This window comes from Staurois parvus, unplaced genomic scaffold, assembly GCF_062004578.1.
Source record: "Staurois parvus isolate SC_StPar_1 unplaced genomic scaffold, SC_StPar_1.0 ptg001125l, whole genome shotgun sequence".
In the NCBI taxonomy this organism is placed as follows: Eukaryota; Metazoa; Chordata; class Amphibia; order Anura; family Ranidae; genus Staurois; species Staurois parvus.
The window spans coordinates 134,298-153,621 of NW_028318921.1; the positions used below are offsets into that span (position 1 = coordinate 134,298).

At 41.7% G+C, this 19,324-nt stretch overlaps 1 protein-coding gene across 1 annotated transcript in view; it reads left to right on the forward strand.

Annotated features, from left to right (window-relative positions):
- The first annotated feature begins 1,419 nt into the window (after window positions 1–1,419).
- LOC149440041 (serpin E3-like) overlaps window positions 1,420–19,324 on the forward strand; it is a 52,987-nt gene continuing 35,082 nt past the window's right edge. The window contains exons 1-2 of the mRNA XM_089659011.1: window positions 1,420–1,614; window positions 11,286–11,574. Of these exons, the coding sequence (XP_089515137.1) occupies window positions 11,316–11,574 (259 nt within the window). The 5' untranslated portion in view covers window positions 1,420–1,614; window positions 11,286–11,315. The remainder of the gene's footprint in view (window positions 1,615–11,285; window positions 11,575–19,324) is intronic.

Below are 19,324 nucleotides of genomic sequence, written 5' to 3' on the forward strand. Positions count from 1 at the left end.
TGTTGATTTGGGGAGCCATGCCATCTGCTGGTGTTGGTCCACTGTGCTTCATTAAGTCCAGGGTCAACGCAGCTGTCTACCAGGATATTTTGGAGCACTTTGCTTCCTTCCGCAGACGGGCTTTATGGGGATGCGGACTTCATTTTCCAGCAGGACTTGGCACCTACCCACACTGCCAAAAGCACCAAAACCTGGTTCAATGACCGTGGGATTACTGTGCTTGATTGGCCAGCAAACTCGCCTGACCTGAACCCCATAGAGAATCTATGGGGCATTGCCAAGAGAAAGATGAGAGACATGAGACCGAACAATGCAGAAGAGCTGAAGGCCGCTATTTAAGCATCCTGGTCTTCCATAACACCTCAGCAGTGCTACAGGCTGATAGCTTCCATGCCACGCCACATTGAGTAATTGCTGCAAAAGGGGCCCAAACCAAGTACTGAGTACATATGCATGCTTATACTTTTCAGAGGTCCGATATTTTTCTATGTACAATCCTTGTTTTATTGATTGCATGTAATAGTCTAATTTTCTGAGATTGTGGATTTGGGGTTTTCATGAGCTGTAAGCCATAATCATCACAATTATGACAAATCACGGCTTGAACTATCTTGCTTTGCATGTAATGAGTCTATCTCATATATTAGTTTCACCTTTTAAGTTGCATTACTGAAATAAATGAACTTTTGCACGATATTCTAATTTTTCGAGTTTCACCTGTATAATGTGCTAGTATGTAGTGCATACTAGCACATTATAATATTGCAGGGGGAACTTTTTTTTTTAAAGAGTTTACTACCACTTTAAAGAGCACTATTGGGCAATAGTTAGTGACTTAGGGTAGATATTTGCCCTCCTTATGATGAACAGTGATATTGGCTTCCAGTAAACGTGGGAAAGGTGAGGGAAGCTCTGTAAGGGAGTTGAACGCAGACACAAAGTGTGGGGTGAAGCTATGACCCAGGGACACTGTTAGGTCATTTGGCCCAGGACTTTTGCCAGATTTTATTTATTTTAAGTACTATAGACACTTGGACATTATGGGATGTTCTAGCCATTTAGCTTAATTCTGAGAAAGGACCAGATGAAAGGGTTAAGAAGTTTTGGATTTTCATAAGCATGACTGTTTGGGTTTAAGTTATATAATTGTTCACAGTAGGTCTGAAACTGGAGCTTTGATATTTTTAACAAAAAATGTTTCTTATTCAAAAGACCAATACGAAACATATATCAATACTTCAAATAGACTATTGTCAAAGGCTTTACTATTTATAGCCATGCCTATATAGCATAAAAATCCGCTGAAGTATAATCAGGTCACACTGTTGTAAAGATTGAATGAAAAGTGCTGACTGTATCTCCAAGTGTCCCTTCTTGTGCCTTGCACTGGATTTGCTGGTGAGTGACCAGCCTCTCTGCCTGGCTCTATATAGATCCACCAGTACACAGGAATTTGGCCAGAGTGGTACAGACATCGCCAAAAGAGACTGCAGTCACCGACTATCCCTTTCAATGCAGTCTCATGACTTAGCTTTACACATCCACACATCAAAGTGCCTGACAGAAGGAGATTCACAGAGAGATACGTAGAGGAGGTGCAACACAAGGCAAACTGTGAGTACACCAGCAGACGCCTGCCATGAATCAATCTCTACACAATGAATGGGATGCAACTACATACAAAATCACAAACCTGTAGATTGTTTCTGCCTAAGCTAAAGCTAGAGAAAAGATGTACAAATATTGGAGATGACAGATAAAAACTGGAGCAACTGTAACGCTGTTCCTTATAGTATTCATCTTTCCAATTAAATAAAATCTGACCACATATTGTCATGGACAACTCCAGTTTTAAGAAATCAACCTATTGTGTGGGAATTTTTGAATACTGGAGTAAAAGAAACAAAGAAACAATGGCAGATATAGTAGCCTATCAGATGCCATCTCTTGTTCCTGATAAAAAGAATCCATGAATGTGGTTGGATATTAAGGACAATATATCCAATCCTGCCCCGTTTCATTATTACAGGTTCTAAATAGACATTTTTTAAATATAATAAAATATAATAATGAAACGTGAATATATGTAATGAGAAATTATTTTATTTATGTTGATATTGTTTTAATTTTCAACACAAGGAGTTTAATGGCACCCACAAAAACTGTATTAAGATACCTGTGGTTTTGGGAAGTACATATGACAGTCAGGTTAAGCATGGGCTACCACTGATAACAGATCTCTGATAAGGATTGGCCAAAAATGTACCCTGGACTGTCTGATTTCAGTTAATAGACTGCTCAGATTGTTGGCCACACATGTTTTTTTCCAGATTTGATGTGTTACATCAGCAAATTTCACCAACAATTGTGTAAGGTGAGGGTCTACCTGACTACAATATAATGTTAATAGATTGTTAAGGTAAACTCGTGCAATGAAAAAAATAAAACAATTAAATGAAAAACAAAGTTGTGACTTTTGTCAATCTCTAAGATCGATTCTGATACAAAATGTGTATAATGCACACCATTTGTGTTCATAGTTCATAGTGTTCATGGTTGTTTTATACTGTAAGCTCTAATGAGCAAGATTCCCATGTCTCCTGATTCCACCATGTTCTGTAATATGTAATGTTCACTATCTATCTGCACTGCATTTAACCCAGAAAAAGCACACAGATCAGGAATATTGTATAATAATAGCAGGGTGCTGTACTGATTTATTTAAAACCCAACTCTGGGCTAAGAAAAAATTATCCTTGAAGTGGGGCTGTGTCCACACTGCAAGGGTTAACTGTTTATTTATGTCTAGAGCAGCTATTCTCAGTCAGGGTTCTGTGGAACCCGAGGGTTCCTCCAGAGGTTGCTAGGGGTTCCTTGAGCTGTGGCTGATTGACCTCCTTTTTTATGGTGCCTACATAGTTTTAGAGCCAACATCACTTGGCAGAGTCAGCAGCATGACACCAGTGAACTTTTTAGCTATCTTAAAAGCAGCAGTAAACCGCTTAAATCCCCTGAATAATGGCATAATGTGCTAGTATGTATCACATACTAGCACATTATGAAATACTTGACTTAGAAAGAAGCCCCCCAGCATCTTCCCCTGGTCTTCCTTCTGCTTTCACTGGCTCAGGTCCTTTGAATGGCTGAGCCGCGATGACATCACTCCCATACATGGGGGTCATGGTGTACGACACAGAGCTCTGAAGGGACAGCATGGGTGACGACACCGGCAGCATCCAGTATGAATATCTTCTAAACACCGCAACTTTAGGAGATATTCACTGTACCCAGTGGTGTATTTAGGTTTCGTGCTACCCCAGGCAACACAAAAATCGCCTCCCCCACACGGAGAGACCCTGACACTGACCAACATCCCCCACGAAGAGTGCCTGACATTGACCAATAACACCCCAGCCCCCCCACCCCCACCTGAGAAGAGAGCCTTCCACTACCACTGCCCCCCATACACTGGCAACCCCCCAGTGAAGAAAGAAGACACCCACCTTCACAGCTCTGGACATCCCTGGGAACAAGAGTCAGGCTCTGCATACACCATCAAGCATTCCGCAGCCTCTCTCAGATCCCACCTGGTCCCTATGCTGTGCGTGTCTCTTCTTCCATCCCTTCTTTCAGGGGGTGGCGCTGTCCCCCTGAAAAATTCCTCTGCCCCCATGAAATATGCCACCCTAGACAAATGCCTTGTTTGCCTTGTGGTAAATATGCCTCTGACTGTACCTACAGGTAAGTCTTATTAAAATGACTTCAGCAGAGCACTGGTTAAAGCTTGTAGGAGGAGTTTTCTTTCTGCTTTAGGAGGATGCAAAACCCCTGACCTCTGCTGGACCGTGCTGATTGGCCCTATGCTGATCACATGCACTCTCCCAAGAAAAAAAACCTCTCTAGTAATACACACTATACTGATCATGTGCAGAAGGGCTATGGGTTCAGTCTGTGTTATCAGCGTGGATAGTTGAGCAAGAGGAGGGGCAGAGAAAACAGGATAAAACAGCCTTTTTACACAATGCAGATGATTAACCCCTTAGGTTGCACAGTGAGTATAACCAGCATGCTTTACTGTATATACAGACTGATTTTACTGTTGAGGGTTTAGTAACACTTTAAGCAGACTTTACAACCACTTTAAAGTAGAATTAAACTCCCACTGGACACTTGTACCTAAAGGTAAGCTTATAATAAAGCTTAGCTGTAGGCACAAGGAATATCTCCTAAGCGTGCACTGTTTAGGAGATATTCAGTGTCCCTGGAGCCAATGATGTCAACAGCGCATGCGCTCTGAAGGAACAGTATATATAGCTCTGCTCTGAGGCCTAGACTCCCGCGCACATGCACAAGAGTGATGTCATCGCGGTTCGGCCAATTAAGTAGCCAGAACCCGTGAACCCAGAAGGAAGATCGGGTGAAGATGGAAGCCCTGTCAGCAATGACAGCATGCTGCTGGAGGGCTTCATTCTAAGGTAAGTCTTTCACAATGTGCTTGTATGCGATGCATACTAGCACATTATGACGTTATTTTGCAGGGGAATTTTTTTTCTTTTTTTTTGGCAGTTTACTACCACTTTAAGGGTGTCATTCTGAGTACCACTGTAAGGGGGATTTCTTCCCACTGACCTTCAATGTAAGTGACATTGTTCCCACTTACCCCCCAATGAATTGATTTTAGCAGGGTTTCCCCAACACCTGAAAATTATTTCAAGGATTCCCCAACGGTAAAAAGTTTAAGAAAGGCTGGCCTAGGGAAACAATAAATGGAGATACACTTACCTCACCCTCTGCAGCCAGATCAGTCCCCACAGCTTCTGCACCCCCACACTCTAGCGGTCTAGGGTCCTGACATCATCAAGACCAGAGCAGGGTCCATAGTCCTGCTCTGAACATGAGGACACCAAGGGCAGTCCAGCTCCGGAGCATGGGGGAGCGCCCTCTGCCATTTGCCAGTTGAGTGGAAGATCAGGTAGATAAAATTGTTTCTCCTCTCCCCTGGACCAAATGAGCTATTAACCCTTGCAGGGCAGACACAGCCCCACTGCAAGGGATATTTTTTTCTGCCTGGAGCTGGGCTTTCATTTTTTAGTTTAAAAATGATAAAATAAAATGTAATATAAATGTAAAATCAAGGACTCTTAAGCTGGCTATACATGGATTGAGATTTGGCCAGTTCAATAGGATCAACTTTTCACGAACGGGCTTGTTGAAAAATGTTTACAGGTCAAGCACATGCAGCCAATGTGCTGCAGCACTGATCAGTGCATTCTAATGGCAGGAGGGTTCCTGTGTCTGAATACAACTACACAGTGGGGAGGATTCCCACATCCACATCAAATGTGTTGTTAGGGAATTGCACTCAGCTTTTTTTCCTTCAGTTGGCTGAAGTAAAAAAATTACCAGCTTTACTCTATACTCATCATAGGGTGTCATTCTGTTTGTATTAGTCACAATCTTCCATCATCATTAAAATTTCTATTATTGGAATTACAGTTATTTAAAATTATTATTAGAACAGAAACTATTGATGTTCTGTAGTAAACATAAACTAAATTTGAAGTTCAATAAAAATATAGATAAAAAAGATTTCAGGACTGGAAGGAACAAATGGCAGACACTGCAATGTGTCCATCAGTTATTTGAAGAACAGGCACTATGGGACCTTTAACTGTAGGATCTTCTGTTATTACACTGTCAGATTAGTTTTACATTTTGTCAGCAATCATTCAAGAATAGGGATGAGTAATTTTTGTGAAATTAATTTACCCACAATTATTTTATTTTTTTAATTGTTATATAACCTGTATGGCGTGCTAGGACATCTCCACTGAAAATTCGAGACACGTCACACTGCAAGGATAACATTATCAAAGCATTTTTTTGTTTCAGATATAACAAGGGATATTGTACTGCTATACCAGCCTTTCTCAACCAGGGTTCTCAGGAACTCTGGGGTTCCTCCAGAGGTTGCTAGGGGTCCTTGAGAAGAGAGCAATGGCAGATTGATCTCCTGCCGACATTGGCCACCAAAGAAAGGGGGCACTAAAATGTTCACTGTCTATTTCTTTTCTGGCCATTATTATTCTTTGTTTCATTCAGTGGAACCTAATTAATTATTTAAAAAACATACCAATCATGCTAATGTATCATAAGTTGTAGATTAAATAATTTTAGTTGGGGTTCCCCGAGACCTGAAAACTATTCTCCTTGATAAAAAGGTTGGGAATGGCTGTACTATACAATGCCATCTATAATAGCAAAGAATAATAACAATTGAATAAAAGAGAATTCTAATAACAATTAAAAATAATCACCCCATTTTTATTTTGTTATAGAAGTCTTCCAAATTTAAAAGTCAATCCTCTTTGAGAACAGAATACATAAATTCCTCCAGTTTAGATAGGATTTTTGTCCTGTCAGTCAGAGGCTTGCTAGAAGCCTGGGTTGAGTCAGCCTGGAAGTGAAGCATTGAGGTTACCTCAATACAGGCTGGGAGGCTCTACAGGACAGAGCTTCTGGAGCCTTCCCACCCTTGTAAAAAGCTCTGGCACTTTCTAGAAGAGGGGCAGAGGAGGGGAGGAGGCCTGGATTTGCATGTTTGAGGGAACCGGGCCAATCCCCAGGCAGGAGGCCTGGCATTGTGGCTAGGACAACCCTTAAATATGGGAGAGCCTGATCAGCAGGATTAGTTGGAGTTGAGTGGAAGATGGAGTGAAGTATGGTGCTGGTGTGTGGAGCCCAGGAAGGGACCCCAGCAGATGGGGGGGGGGGGGGGTGGCTACCTACAGACTGAAGCCAGACAGAAGGAACTCCACTGTCACACAGTCTACTAGGAAAGACAGAATGTTAGCAGGGAAGGAGCTAACCCTGAGTAAAATCTGAAAGCAGCTGTAACCCATTAAGCTACAGGAACAGGAAAGTGTGAGTACTCCTACACTCCCTGGACCAAAGAAGGGAGAGGGCGGTCAGGTGCAATACCCAACTAGTTCTCCCTGGGACTACTTTATTGTAGATCTTGGAATCCCTTGCTCAGGGACACCCTCCGGACAGCCAGTGGATGAGGGATTTTCATCTGGGTTCTTACGAGGTTCACCAAAGGGGACCAAGTGCTCCTTACAGAGATCGTTTGCTGATTTTTGTCCATTTTTGATGAGAAGTTCATCCTCAAAGTTGTACAGTTCCTTGGGCATTCCATACACCCCTAGACCCCATCCAAGTTGTTAAACCCTAATAAAAACAACAAAACCAAGATCAAGGACTGTTTTACTGACTTCAGATGAGAGTGCTGGAAAATGAGTTTTGTCTGGCTGTGCAGAGCTTAGGGTGGACCCAAAAACTCAGCAGCCCTCGAGGGGGTAGCACTACATATCCTTGGTTACATGTAAAATGAAGTTCTCTCATGACTATTTGAATACTACTCCTAGGAAATGTTGTTACTATAAGAATTTTCTTTTAAAAAGCTCAACTTCATCATGATTTTTCAAGTGTAACATTTTAGGTGGGTCAGTGAAAAAAACATCTTGCTATAGATTTATTTATTAAATCTAGGTGAATACTTCCAGATTTTAATTTTTACCTTAGAGAAATTGTCAAACAGATGAAAATAAAGTATATCTAATCCCTAACTGGATGACATTTAGTTTGCTAAAGCACTTGGTATAAATAATTGTCATGTTTTTTCATAAAATACAGTTTAAACTGTGCCGAACAGGGGTGTCCGACTAACGCAACAACGCGCTGTCACTTACGCAACAAAGGCACTCTCAGCCCCACACTACACAAAGATTTTCCAGCTTGCAGGACCACAATCTAGGTGCCAACAGACTGTGAGTGATTGTTACTGAGTTTAGTTAACTAAGCAATTAACTCTTTAAAATGCCACCACCGAAGATGGAAACTTTCACAAGATTAGCAATAGCAATTACGATTTTAAAATAAACTCCTGTACACACACTGTCACCACAGACAGGTATATTCAGAGATTTATCATATACATGTAGCGCTCTTCAAGAGACAGGGATTCTTTTTGTTTGTGTTAGCATGTTAGAGACAGTTTTAACACTTTTCAAAATAGCGTTTAATAATGAAAATGTAAAAATGGTGCAAATAAAATATTTACAAAAAAACAGATATTACAAAGTAACAAAGAGATAACAAGTAACAGAGAAATTAATAGGAGTTGAGGGTGAGAATACTTAACAATGTCCTGGTTTAAGAATCCAATGAATAAGCAAAGACGGTAAAGTGGCTCTCTCAGTCCAGTTAGGTGTTCATTCCTTGCTTTTCTTCACATCAAGGTGGGTGTTGACAGAGACTATCTGACCAATCATCTAGTCTAAGGGGTGGTTGCTGGGATGTAATTACATTTATGACTAAATCCCAGATACAGTTTTCTATAGGTATAAATGTCACTGAATACCTAATATATAAAGACTGCTAATGTGCATATTTTTGTCAAGCATGAAATTTGCTTAGAAATGATTATAAATATGAGAGGTTTCATATGTCTGCTTTACCTAAAAGGGATACAGGGTGCCAGTGATTCTCCATATCTTCTAATATGGTGGTCCACCGAATCTGGTAATAGGCATGATTTACATGGTTCACTCAGGTGATTGGAGTCTTTTCATGCCACTTCAGTATGAAGAGAGATTGATTGTATTTATGAGGATCGCTCTTCATTCAGCACTTTGAAGTTGGACTTATGTATATGGACTTTTTATATATATCACATTTGCACTTTTGAATGTTTTTGATGTACTTTAATCTATTGCATTTTGGAGTTTTATGCACTTTATTTTTCTGAATTTGCACAATCAATGGGGTGTGGTGTATGTGTGTAAACGTGCATATTTGCACATGTATGCACATAGTTACATAGTTGGTGAGGTTGAATAAAGCCATCAGTCCATCCATAAAATAAAATACTGATCAGCAGAACAGATTTTTGTATTTTTATTTTTTTTACTTACCTATATGCAGCATTTATTTACTGTGTGTAGAGGCCAATTAAAAACAAAAGGCTGCATTTAGATCAGGAAAAAGAAAAAAGTCTGAGTGCCTGAAAACATGGCATGTGTTCTTGTGCAAGGGTCCATATATGGAAATAAACATATATCAACAAAAAAGTGTAGCGCTACCCTCTTGAGAGCCACTGATTTTAGTTCCCCCTATTTTCCTGCATGACCAGGCAACACGCATTTTCCAAATTTCATGCAGAGTCAGTAACCAGTCCATGGGCTTGTTTTTGTTGTTTTATTTGGGGATAAACAACTTGGATAGGGTCTAGGGGTATATGTAATGCCAACTTGACTAGAACAAAATGTCTGAGGAAAAACTTCACAAAATGTAGGATCCTGGACTCTTCACTTCCTCCGGAGTGGCAACAGTCTCTTGACAGGTCAGTAACACACTCTCTATGAGGTACACTTGGTCCCTTTCAAATTAACCTCTTCAGACCCCAGCTAGAACTACCCATCCACCTGGCTGTCTTTTGAAGAGTATCCTGAGGCAAGAGATTCTGAAGCAGACTTGCAGTACTGTCCCAGGGAGAACTGGTCGGGCACCTTGCAGCCTTCTCTCCTGTAGAGGTATAGAGGTACTCACACTATCCTTGTGTCCTGCATCTTTGGATGAATTGCTTTAGGGATTTTGCTGGACTGGTTTCCTTCCATGCTGTCCTTTCTTGGTGGACAGGCAGTGGAGCTCCCTCTTTCAGCTTTCTTCCGACCTCCAGCCTAGAGGCAAAGCCCCCTTCCTCTGCAGTGCCCTCCCAGGCTAACAACAACACTCCCCAGTACTCCATCTTCCACCTGACTCCCCTGCTGGCTAGGCACTCTCATATTTATGGGCCAGTCTGCCAAACTGCTGGCCTCTTGCCTGGGATTGGTCAGTTTCCCATGAATATGCAGATAAGCTCCTCCTGGCCTCCACCAACTGGCTTCTAGAAACCTCTCCAAGCTTCTAGAGCAGAGACAGGTACCAGAGGACTGACCTGTAGAACCCTCCAGCCTGTCCTGAAGTAAACCTTCTGACTCACACTCAGGCCTCTAACTACACTCACAAACTATGTACACAAGGGGACACTATAGAAGCTTAAAAAAAACAACATTTTAGTTCCTTTTAGCCCTTAGTTAAACCTAATTAGTTTTTAATAAATTCTTTATTTCTTTTTGCCCTAAATATTTTTGCAGGCTCTTTTGTATGTAAACCTTTGTTTGTAAATTTACATTTGTTCATGCAGTACTAACTTTTAAAATATGTGCAGGCAGGTTGCCTACAGGTTGGGTTTGTTGGAACTTTGGCATCCTAGTCCTGGGTGCCATAGGACCTTGTCTAGCTCTGAGAGTATTTTCATAGTATTTGTGTTTTATAATGCCAAGTAAAAGAGCCGAGGGAGGGCACACTTTAGCATCCTATTTTTTTTACACATACATAGTTACAACAGTAGATCATGCCTGTGCAATGTATGTCAGCACATCTGCATGTAGGCCCCAAAAAGGGGCTTATATGATGGAGTGGCAATTCAGGAGCACCATTGTGAGACAGTTGTCAACCCATAATAGGAAGGGCCTAAACAAGGACTTTCATGGCAGGATCAGCAGATATTATATTAATGAAAGCTGCAGGATGAAAAGAATGTAAATCAGCTTTTGAAATGACATGTTAAAGCTTATAGATTTTAATGTCTGGCTTTAGGTCTGATTTAAAGTGTTACTAAACCCACAACAGTAAAATCAGTCTGTATATGCAGTAAAGCATGCTTGTTATACTCACTGTGGAATTTAAGGGGTTAATCCTCTGCATTGTGTAAAAAGGCTGTTTGATCCTGTCTTCTCTGATATTCCCTTCTTCTAGTGTCTTCCTCTTATCACATGATAAGATATATTGTGCGGAGTCACTCTGCACATGCTCAGTTTGGTGTGTATTGCTAGAGAGGGTTGGTTTTTTTGGGACAGTGCATGTTATCAGCACAGGGCCAATCAGCACTGCCCAGACAGAGGTCAGGGGTTCTGCATCCTCCTAGAGAAAACTCCTCCTACAGGCCTTAACCAGTGCTCTGATGGATACTGATAGAAGCCACAAGACTGCTCTAACTGCTGATGAGAAAAGGTATATAACAGTTTATATTTACTAAAATAATTGTATTTCCATGTTCTGTGTACTGTGGGAGACCAGATATAGTGAATGCAGGGTCCGGGGTTTAGGAACACTTTAAGCATTAAATGCTGTAGTTTGACATGCAGTATCACATCTGTATTTTATCCATTTATATTCCCTAGGACTGGTGATCACCTGGCCACACATTCTCCATGCCTCCAGTTTACCTGCTCCTGATGCTCGTGTGTTTAAGTTGTTTCAGCCGAGGATACAGCCACTCGTATGAGAGACTCAGAGAGCTGAATACGGACTTTGCGGTCAGGCTGTACCAGATGTTAGTGGAGACAGAAAACAGGACTAACTCAGTGATCTCCCCAATCAGTGTGGCCAACTCTCTGGGGTTACTGCAGTTTGGAGCTCGAGGAAGCACCTCCGCTCAGATAGAGAATGTGCTGGGATACAACGTTAATGGTAAAATATTATTTAGAAAATCATTTTTAAAATGTTTAAACTCTTTAAAGCAGTAGTCAACTTGCTGGGGTTGAACTGTGGCCCCTGACATCACCAAAAGGACCATACATGATATTCAATATAAATAATGTATAAAGACTGGAAGGTCTCATTCACACCTGTGGCTAACATAGCTACACCTCTGAATGCAACATGAAGTGGATTGCTTTCGGAGGGCATTTGACAGGCAGCTAGCAGGCGATATGTCATTTTAACCTTCAAAATGCTTTGCAGCGCGGTTGTGGCGCACCCTCATTCACTTGAATGGGTTAGGTTCGTTGGCTGCACCACCAGGAAAAGTGACATGTTGTGTAAAGTGGTTAGAAACCCTTACTTATTCCAAGTAAAGCAACTGGCTTCAGGTGATACACAGAGATAAAACAAATCCTCCTACATTAGTTGTACCTGTTTATCTGCAGCCATTTCTACTCTACATCTGTTTAAAGTTCAGAATTTATAGAGCTTGAATGACCATCAGAAAGCAGGTGGAGGGGAGCTGAAGTTACCCTCTTCATAGCTCAAGGAGAGCTGATTAGAGAGAAGGGACATGGGACACAGCCCCCTTCACACAGCACGAAGGAAGGCTGAGGCTGTCAATCACAGGCTGTGTGCTGGAAATCCCTCCCATCACCTTTTGTTACCTCTTGGTGTCAGGAAATCTTGTCAGAAATGATTCATGCAGATAGCAGAGGAACAAGGCAGCAGACAGAATTGAATTTAGTACTCTGGTTTGAGACAAGACTATACTGTAGCTATAGTTTTGTTCATACTTCATGTCTGAGGTTTACAACCACTTTAACTTTCACTGTGGCTGCACCATGTGTACAGCTGTCAGGAGCCTGTCAGGGGGCAGTAAATCCATGGCTCAACTGCTGGATTTTACTTCCCCCTGGCCACTCGTGTGAATGAGCCCAAAAAAGGCTGCAAAGGTCCTACAGCAGACACACAGAGACTGGTGACATTCTACAGGTGTGGGTAGATATGCAGAGTCTGTCAGAGATAGGGTACATGATGCATGCCAGAGATCACCTGGAGCTTGGAGAGAGTGAGTGAAGGTTGGCAATTTTTTTAATACAGGAAGGAAAATCCTGAAGTTCTAGTTTTAATCCGTTTAAAGCTACATGTCCATTTAAGATATCCTCGTATAGAGGGTGGAAACGCTGCTGTGGGATTTCACTGCAGAACGAAGAACGTTGTCACCCTGCTAAAGGAAATAGAGAAACAAAATCATCTGTTGGGAATTTCAACAACTGATAACACTTTTTTACAGAAATGTCATTTCTGGGGGGCATTCTGTACATCTGTATACAAAACCCCTCCGGGTAGCCATATTGCATTGCATTTTACAGAAGATCACAGAGCTGCAGATTGAAAAGAAAAGAGAATTTTTAATAACATTCAATTAGAATATGACTTGAGTCACAATTGTATACACTATATTATTTGTTTTTGCTGTTTGTTGTTTTTTTCCAACTAAAGCATATATGAACCCTCACCTTGTAAAACAATCTATTCATTTTACCCGCTGGCCAACCACATCACTTAGATGTGTGGCGGCAAGCTGGCTCTCCTACTCTGGATTATGTACTAGGCAGGGGCGGACTGACAACTCATGGGGCCCCCGGGCAATAGGGGATCATGGGACCCCTGTGTCCTTGCCCAAACTAAAAAAAGCCTATGAAAAAGGTACCAGGGTCATCTCATGGGGCCCCCTACTGACCCCAGGCCCTCGGGCAGTGCCCAAGTTTCCAAATGGTCAGTCCTCCCCAGGTACTAGGTACATCCGTCCCAGCTGAGCTGTGATTAGACACATCACAAGCCGATCAGCAGGCCAATGATTGACAGCTGGGACCTGCTGATTGCTGATGAGGAAGACAGGGCAGAGCTCTGTCAATATAAACAATACAGAGCTCTTCCCTGTCAGCAGCGATGTGCCAATTTTTGTTTCCCTGCAAATCTTGAAGTTCTAGCTTTAATCCATGCAAAGACATGCTGATAGGTTAATTGGCTCCTGTCTAAATTGGCCCTAGTATGTATGAATTTGAGTTAGGTACCTTAGATCGTATGTTCCTTGAGGGTTTGGGACTGATATGAATGTACAATATATATGTAAAGCACTGTGCAATTTGAAGGCGTTATATAAGTACCTGAAATAAATGATAAATACATTTAAAAAAGACCATTTAAGATTACTTTGTCCATAGGGTGGCAACGCTGCTGTGGGATTTCACTGCAGAACCAAGAGCATTGTCACCCTGCTAAAGTGACAGTTGATAAAACTATTACAGGGGGGGCTCATATAAAGAACCACTGCTTTTTGCCTATAGTTCCACTTTAAATAAAAAGTATGTAACAGTCCAGATAATAGCAAGATTTTTTTATTTTATCGCCCCAATAGCAAATGACCTTTTTTTTGTAATATCCTTTAATAATTTACAATAACAAGGTCAATTTCAGAGGGTCACTGAATGAGTTAAAAAATAGCTTCATACACGTAAGTTTCAATTTAATAAGATACTTAAAGGATTTTTTTATTTAAAAGAATCAAGATAGTAGGATTAGTCGGTGCTCACCTTATGTGGCATGGTGATCAGATGTCTCCCTGAGCATTGTAATAAAGGTCTGTAGGTTTTTTTCCCTTCTCAGTTACATATCTATGAAAGTCAGCTGCTTAGCAGCAAACTGTCGTAGGGTTCCAGTGAGTATTTTACATTATGTTATAGTCTACTGTATAGTGAATTTTATTGTAATGCTCACATTTTCAGTAGCTCATTTTTTATATTTTCAAAATGTTATTTCATTAATATTATTATTATTATACAGTATTTATAAAGCGCCAATAGTTCGCTCAGCGCTGTACATTACAAAGGGGGACAGAACATGTGACAGAACATGTGACAGAACAATAACAATACAATGGAAAACACGAGGGGATCGAGGGCCCTGCTCTTTCGAGCTGACAATCTAGGAGGGAGGGGATGGTGGCACAGGAGGAGATAGCTGTAGGGGATGGAGTGGTAGGAAGAGTGGAGGAGGTCGGCAAGTTAGCAGGGGGTGGGGTATGCTTCCCTGAAGAGATGGGTTTTCAGGGTGCGCCTAAAGGAGAGGAGAGTAGGTGATAATCTGATGGTTGGGGCAGGGAGTTCCAGAGGATGGGTGACACCCTGGAGAAGTCCTGGAGGCGGGCATGGGAGGAGGAGACCAGGGAACTAGAGAGAAGGAGGTCTTGTGAGGATCGGAGTGTGCGTGCCACACTTCATGTACAGTTTGTAGATTCCCCTTTTAAGAGCTGTCTATATGTAAGGTGTGCTAATTAAAAAAATACTTTCAGTTGAGACTCATGTTTCTTATAAAACTGGGGGATCACAGGGTCACTGGAAGATAATCTAAAACAGTAGTTTGCTTTTCACAGGACATTTTAAAGGTGGTAAGAAAGTGATATGTCACATCCTTGTAGCTTTTTTTAACCCTCAAAATGCAGACCCATCACGTGATACCCTGCTTTGCGGCTTCAGCAAAAATGAACTGCCATGTCACATAAGGCTGGCAGGACCAACACCCATCCTGACCCATTCATTTAAATAGGGCCATACAACAACAGCCCTGCAACCGCATGCAGTGCACCTGACTTTATTTGGCATGTAAAAAAAAAAAGGAAGGGGTTCCAAAAGCTCCAATATCATTGGAGCAGATGGTGGATAACTTACGTGCCCACACATGGGGTAGGCTTGTTGCAATAAATCCCCAAACTCCTGCAGCTTCCTCTGTGAACTGATCAGGTGCAGGAGCTCAATACCCTTCTGCATTGAACTAGTGTTTTGAGAGGTAGACACTGCTTTGGGCTTGTAATGTTGAGACGTCAGCCTGATGGTGATGAGTATGTGGGCTGGCATCAGCAAAGCCTACAGGAAGCCTACAAATAGAGCTCGTAATGTGGGAATACTAGCCATATAAAGTACCTGCTGCACTGGTACCCATCAAGGGGTGTATTTGTTGATTTAAAGTATATGTGAACCAGGGACGGACTGACAACTCATGGGGCCCCCGGGCAATAGGGGATTATGGGGCCCCTGTGTCCTTGCCCACACTCAAAAAAGCCTATAAAAAAGGTATCAGGGGCATTTCTTGGGGCCCCCTACTGACCCCAGGCCCTCGGGCGGTGCCCGAGTGCTCGAATGGTCAGTCCGCCCCTGATGTGAACCTTCACCTTGTAAAACAATCCATTTATTTTAAAATAGAAATTAAAAGCAAAACAATTGCATATACTCTATCTTTTCCCTTTTATCATAAGTGATCACGTACCATCTGTTCTCAGCTGCATTGTGAGCTCAGAGAGCTGAGGGAGGAGAAACATCAGCACATTGGCCACTCCCTGTGAATGGCTGTTCACGGGGGGGCATGTCAGGACAAGTCTGATCTTTGGAAGAGAGCAGGCTGAGTTCCCAGCACAGCCAGAAAACTGACCACACTATGCTCTCATACCTTGTGTGGTCAGTTTTTAATAGGAAAGCGGGGGGTTGGCAGGTTCACCAAGGAGTTCACACAAAGGAAGCAATACAAAGAGAAGAGGATACTTTTTCATATAAGTACATGGTACAGCAGGCAAATATCAGGAATATGAAATGTTGGGTTTATATACTATTTAACTGAAAGAAAAAAAAAAAGAAACAGTGGATTGGTCATTCACTGATATTCATGGATATCCCAGTCTAGGTTGGATCATAAACCATACAAAGTGATTGGTGGGGATAAAACCACATCACCTGATCAAATATCAAACTTTCTGCAGTTTGAAGTAAACTAGTAGAGTGAAATTTAATAGCAGCTCATTTCTGATTGGGTTAGAACATGTGGTTGGATCTTTAGATCATGATGTTAAAGTGACTCTGACCGGAAGGCATAAGGATTGCAGTGCTCCACCAGGGCCACATACTACCTTTCTACAATCAGTGATTCTATTTTTCTAACTCAGTGATCTACTGCAGCTTCCAAAATTTTCTGAAAGTCAGTATTTACAACTAAGCACAAACCCTCATGCCGCAGGTGACAGACCTCACACTGCTCAAACATGAGAAATGCATTATGATATTATTGAAGGAACGCGCATGTTTTTAGCATACTTAGGTTCCATGCACACTAGCGGGGTTTTTTGCTCACAAAATGCTGGTAGTAGCTTTTTTAGTAGCATTCAGAAACATTTAGGAGTGATAGCGTTTTATTAGCATTTTTAGAGAACATGTAGAGGAAAATAATTATAGAAAAAAGCTGTTAGGAGCTTTTTAGTAGCGCATAGCAGCGCTTAGAATTTGTTTCTGTTGGAAAAACGCTCAAAAAAAATTCTACAAATACATTTGTTTTTCTACTGCTCCTAGACGTTCAAGTTTAAAAAATGCTAATAGCCTAAAGTAGTGAGCATAGACACACAGGATAACACTATTTAGCTTCTAGGAGTAGAATAATTTCAAATAACAGCTTCTAGGAGCTTCAAAAAATGCCAGTGTGCATGGAGCCTTCGATGTTTGGGCAGGGATGGTAGGGCACACTCTACGAAGTAGGGGGTCACTATACTGGTCCCTCTACAACCAGCAAACCTATTCCTTGCTTCAATGCGTTTGTTGCTGTGTATGTCAGGACACAGTATATTACCACACTGTACAAATGTAGGGGCTATTTTTTATCATATTGGGGCTACTCTGCACACTCCCAGTTTTAAAACATAAAAAAGTAGATTAACTTATTGTCAGCATGGGGAACCATGCTGATGAACATCAATCTACAGACAAAAATCCAATATAAGGGCTCATGTACACGGGACGTTTGGAAAACTCTTCTGAACTATATAAACTGACTGCTGGAAAATGTAGGTTAAAAAACGTATGTTTAGCCACGTTTGCATACCGTGTTTATGCGCTTTTGCGATTAGAAGCATTTTTTTAAGATAACCTCAGGAGACCTTCCAAAATGCCCAGAATGCACTGAAAAACAGTAAAAAATTTACTATTTCAGACATTTTGAGAGAAATAGAGAGAGCAGAAGCAGAGAGAGCAGTATGTGTTGAGATGATCTGTCTTTTCTGTTTGTATTCACTATGGATCCCATTATGAGCATAATGTGGAATGTTCTACCATTTTTTCCTTCACGCAAAACCTAGAACTGACTGCGCTGGTGTACCGGGTCCATTGGAATATATGAAAAACACTTTGCATGTATTTCTGATGATGAAAAAAGGCTCTGGACAGCATCTGGCTATGGAACAGTTAAAAAACGCTTTTAAAGCAAACGCTTATAAACGTGGTAAGCCGCGTTTACAAGCGTTTGGCGTTTGAAACGCTGATAAAATCTACTCCTGAACGCAAGTTTGGTGCTTTCAAAAAAACGACTGTAAACTCAACTGCCTGTAAAAGACTGTAAACAACGATGTGTAAATGGACACATAGGAAAACATTATGGAGAGTTCAGGGGCTGCTACAAAAAATGCAGAAAAGCTCCTAAACGTGAGTTTATCAGCTGCAGTGTACATGAGCCCTAAGAAGAAGCTGACGTGAGTAGCCCAAAATGACTAAAAAACACCACAGCTACTCTACCTGTAGAGATGCAGCCTTCATAACCAGTTAGGGTGCTCAGGAAAAATACAAGGAGGAGAAACAAAGCACAAACCCTTCTCATTACAGCATGCTGACGGCCAAGGCTGGGGCTTGTGGTTACCATCCTGCCATTCCCAGTCCTCATCAGACCCAGGCTGTGTCACCCATTACCTGTGAGTGCATTTTTTTTCTAATAAATGTTTTACATATTTAGCTCTACCCCCTAAGGAGCCGCAGGATTTTGGGTCCCTCTATTTCCTGCACTGCCAGGCAACACGTATTTTCAGCAAACACACAAAGCAAAGTATTCAGTCCATGGGCTTGTGTTTGTTGTTTTATTTAGGGGAAAACAACTTGGATAGGGATTAGGGATTATGGGATGCTCAACTTGACAGATTGGGGACCAATGTCCTGTATTTATGTACAAATAAGGATGGATTCTGAATAATACTCCAGCTGAAGTGTGACCAGTCTCTTAAAAGATCAGTAGCAAAGTGACTTCAGTAGCAATGTGACTTAAGGACCTGGTCATTGACACCCGGGGCCGTGATTGGCAGCGTGGGTAGGGCAGTTGCGCACCCCTCCCTGGAAATGCAAAATCACGTATATATACGTGATTTTGCGCAGCAGGCCCAACCTGCAGCAGTAAAAGTACTGTGGGCGGGCCATAAGCAGTTAAAAGACCAGTGGGTGAGTCATATTTCAGAATACCTATTTAACAAAGATACAATATAAAAATACAATAGTACCCCATTTAATCAATGCAGCAAAAGGGTTGATCCCTGAATTTTGATAGGCCCAAGAGACCCCAAGAATAAAATACTGGATAAAACGAATAGAATTTATATACAGGAATGGGCAGCACAGTGTGGGCAGCACAGTGGCTAAATGGTTAGCACTTCCGCCTGACAGTACTAGGGTCATTGGTTCAAAACCCAGCCACGACACCACCTGCCTGGAGTTTGCATGTTCTCCCTGTGCCTGCATGGGTTTCCTCCAGGTACTCTGGTTTCCTCCCACACTCAAAAGACATGCTGGTAGGTGAATTGGTTCCTGTCCAAAATTGTCCCTAGTATGTATATGAATGTGAGTTAGGGACCTTAGATTGTACTCCCCTTGAGGGTTAG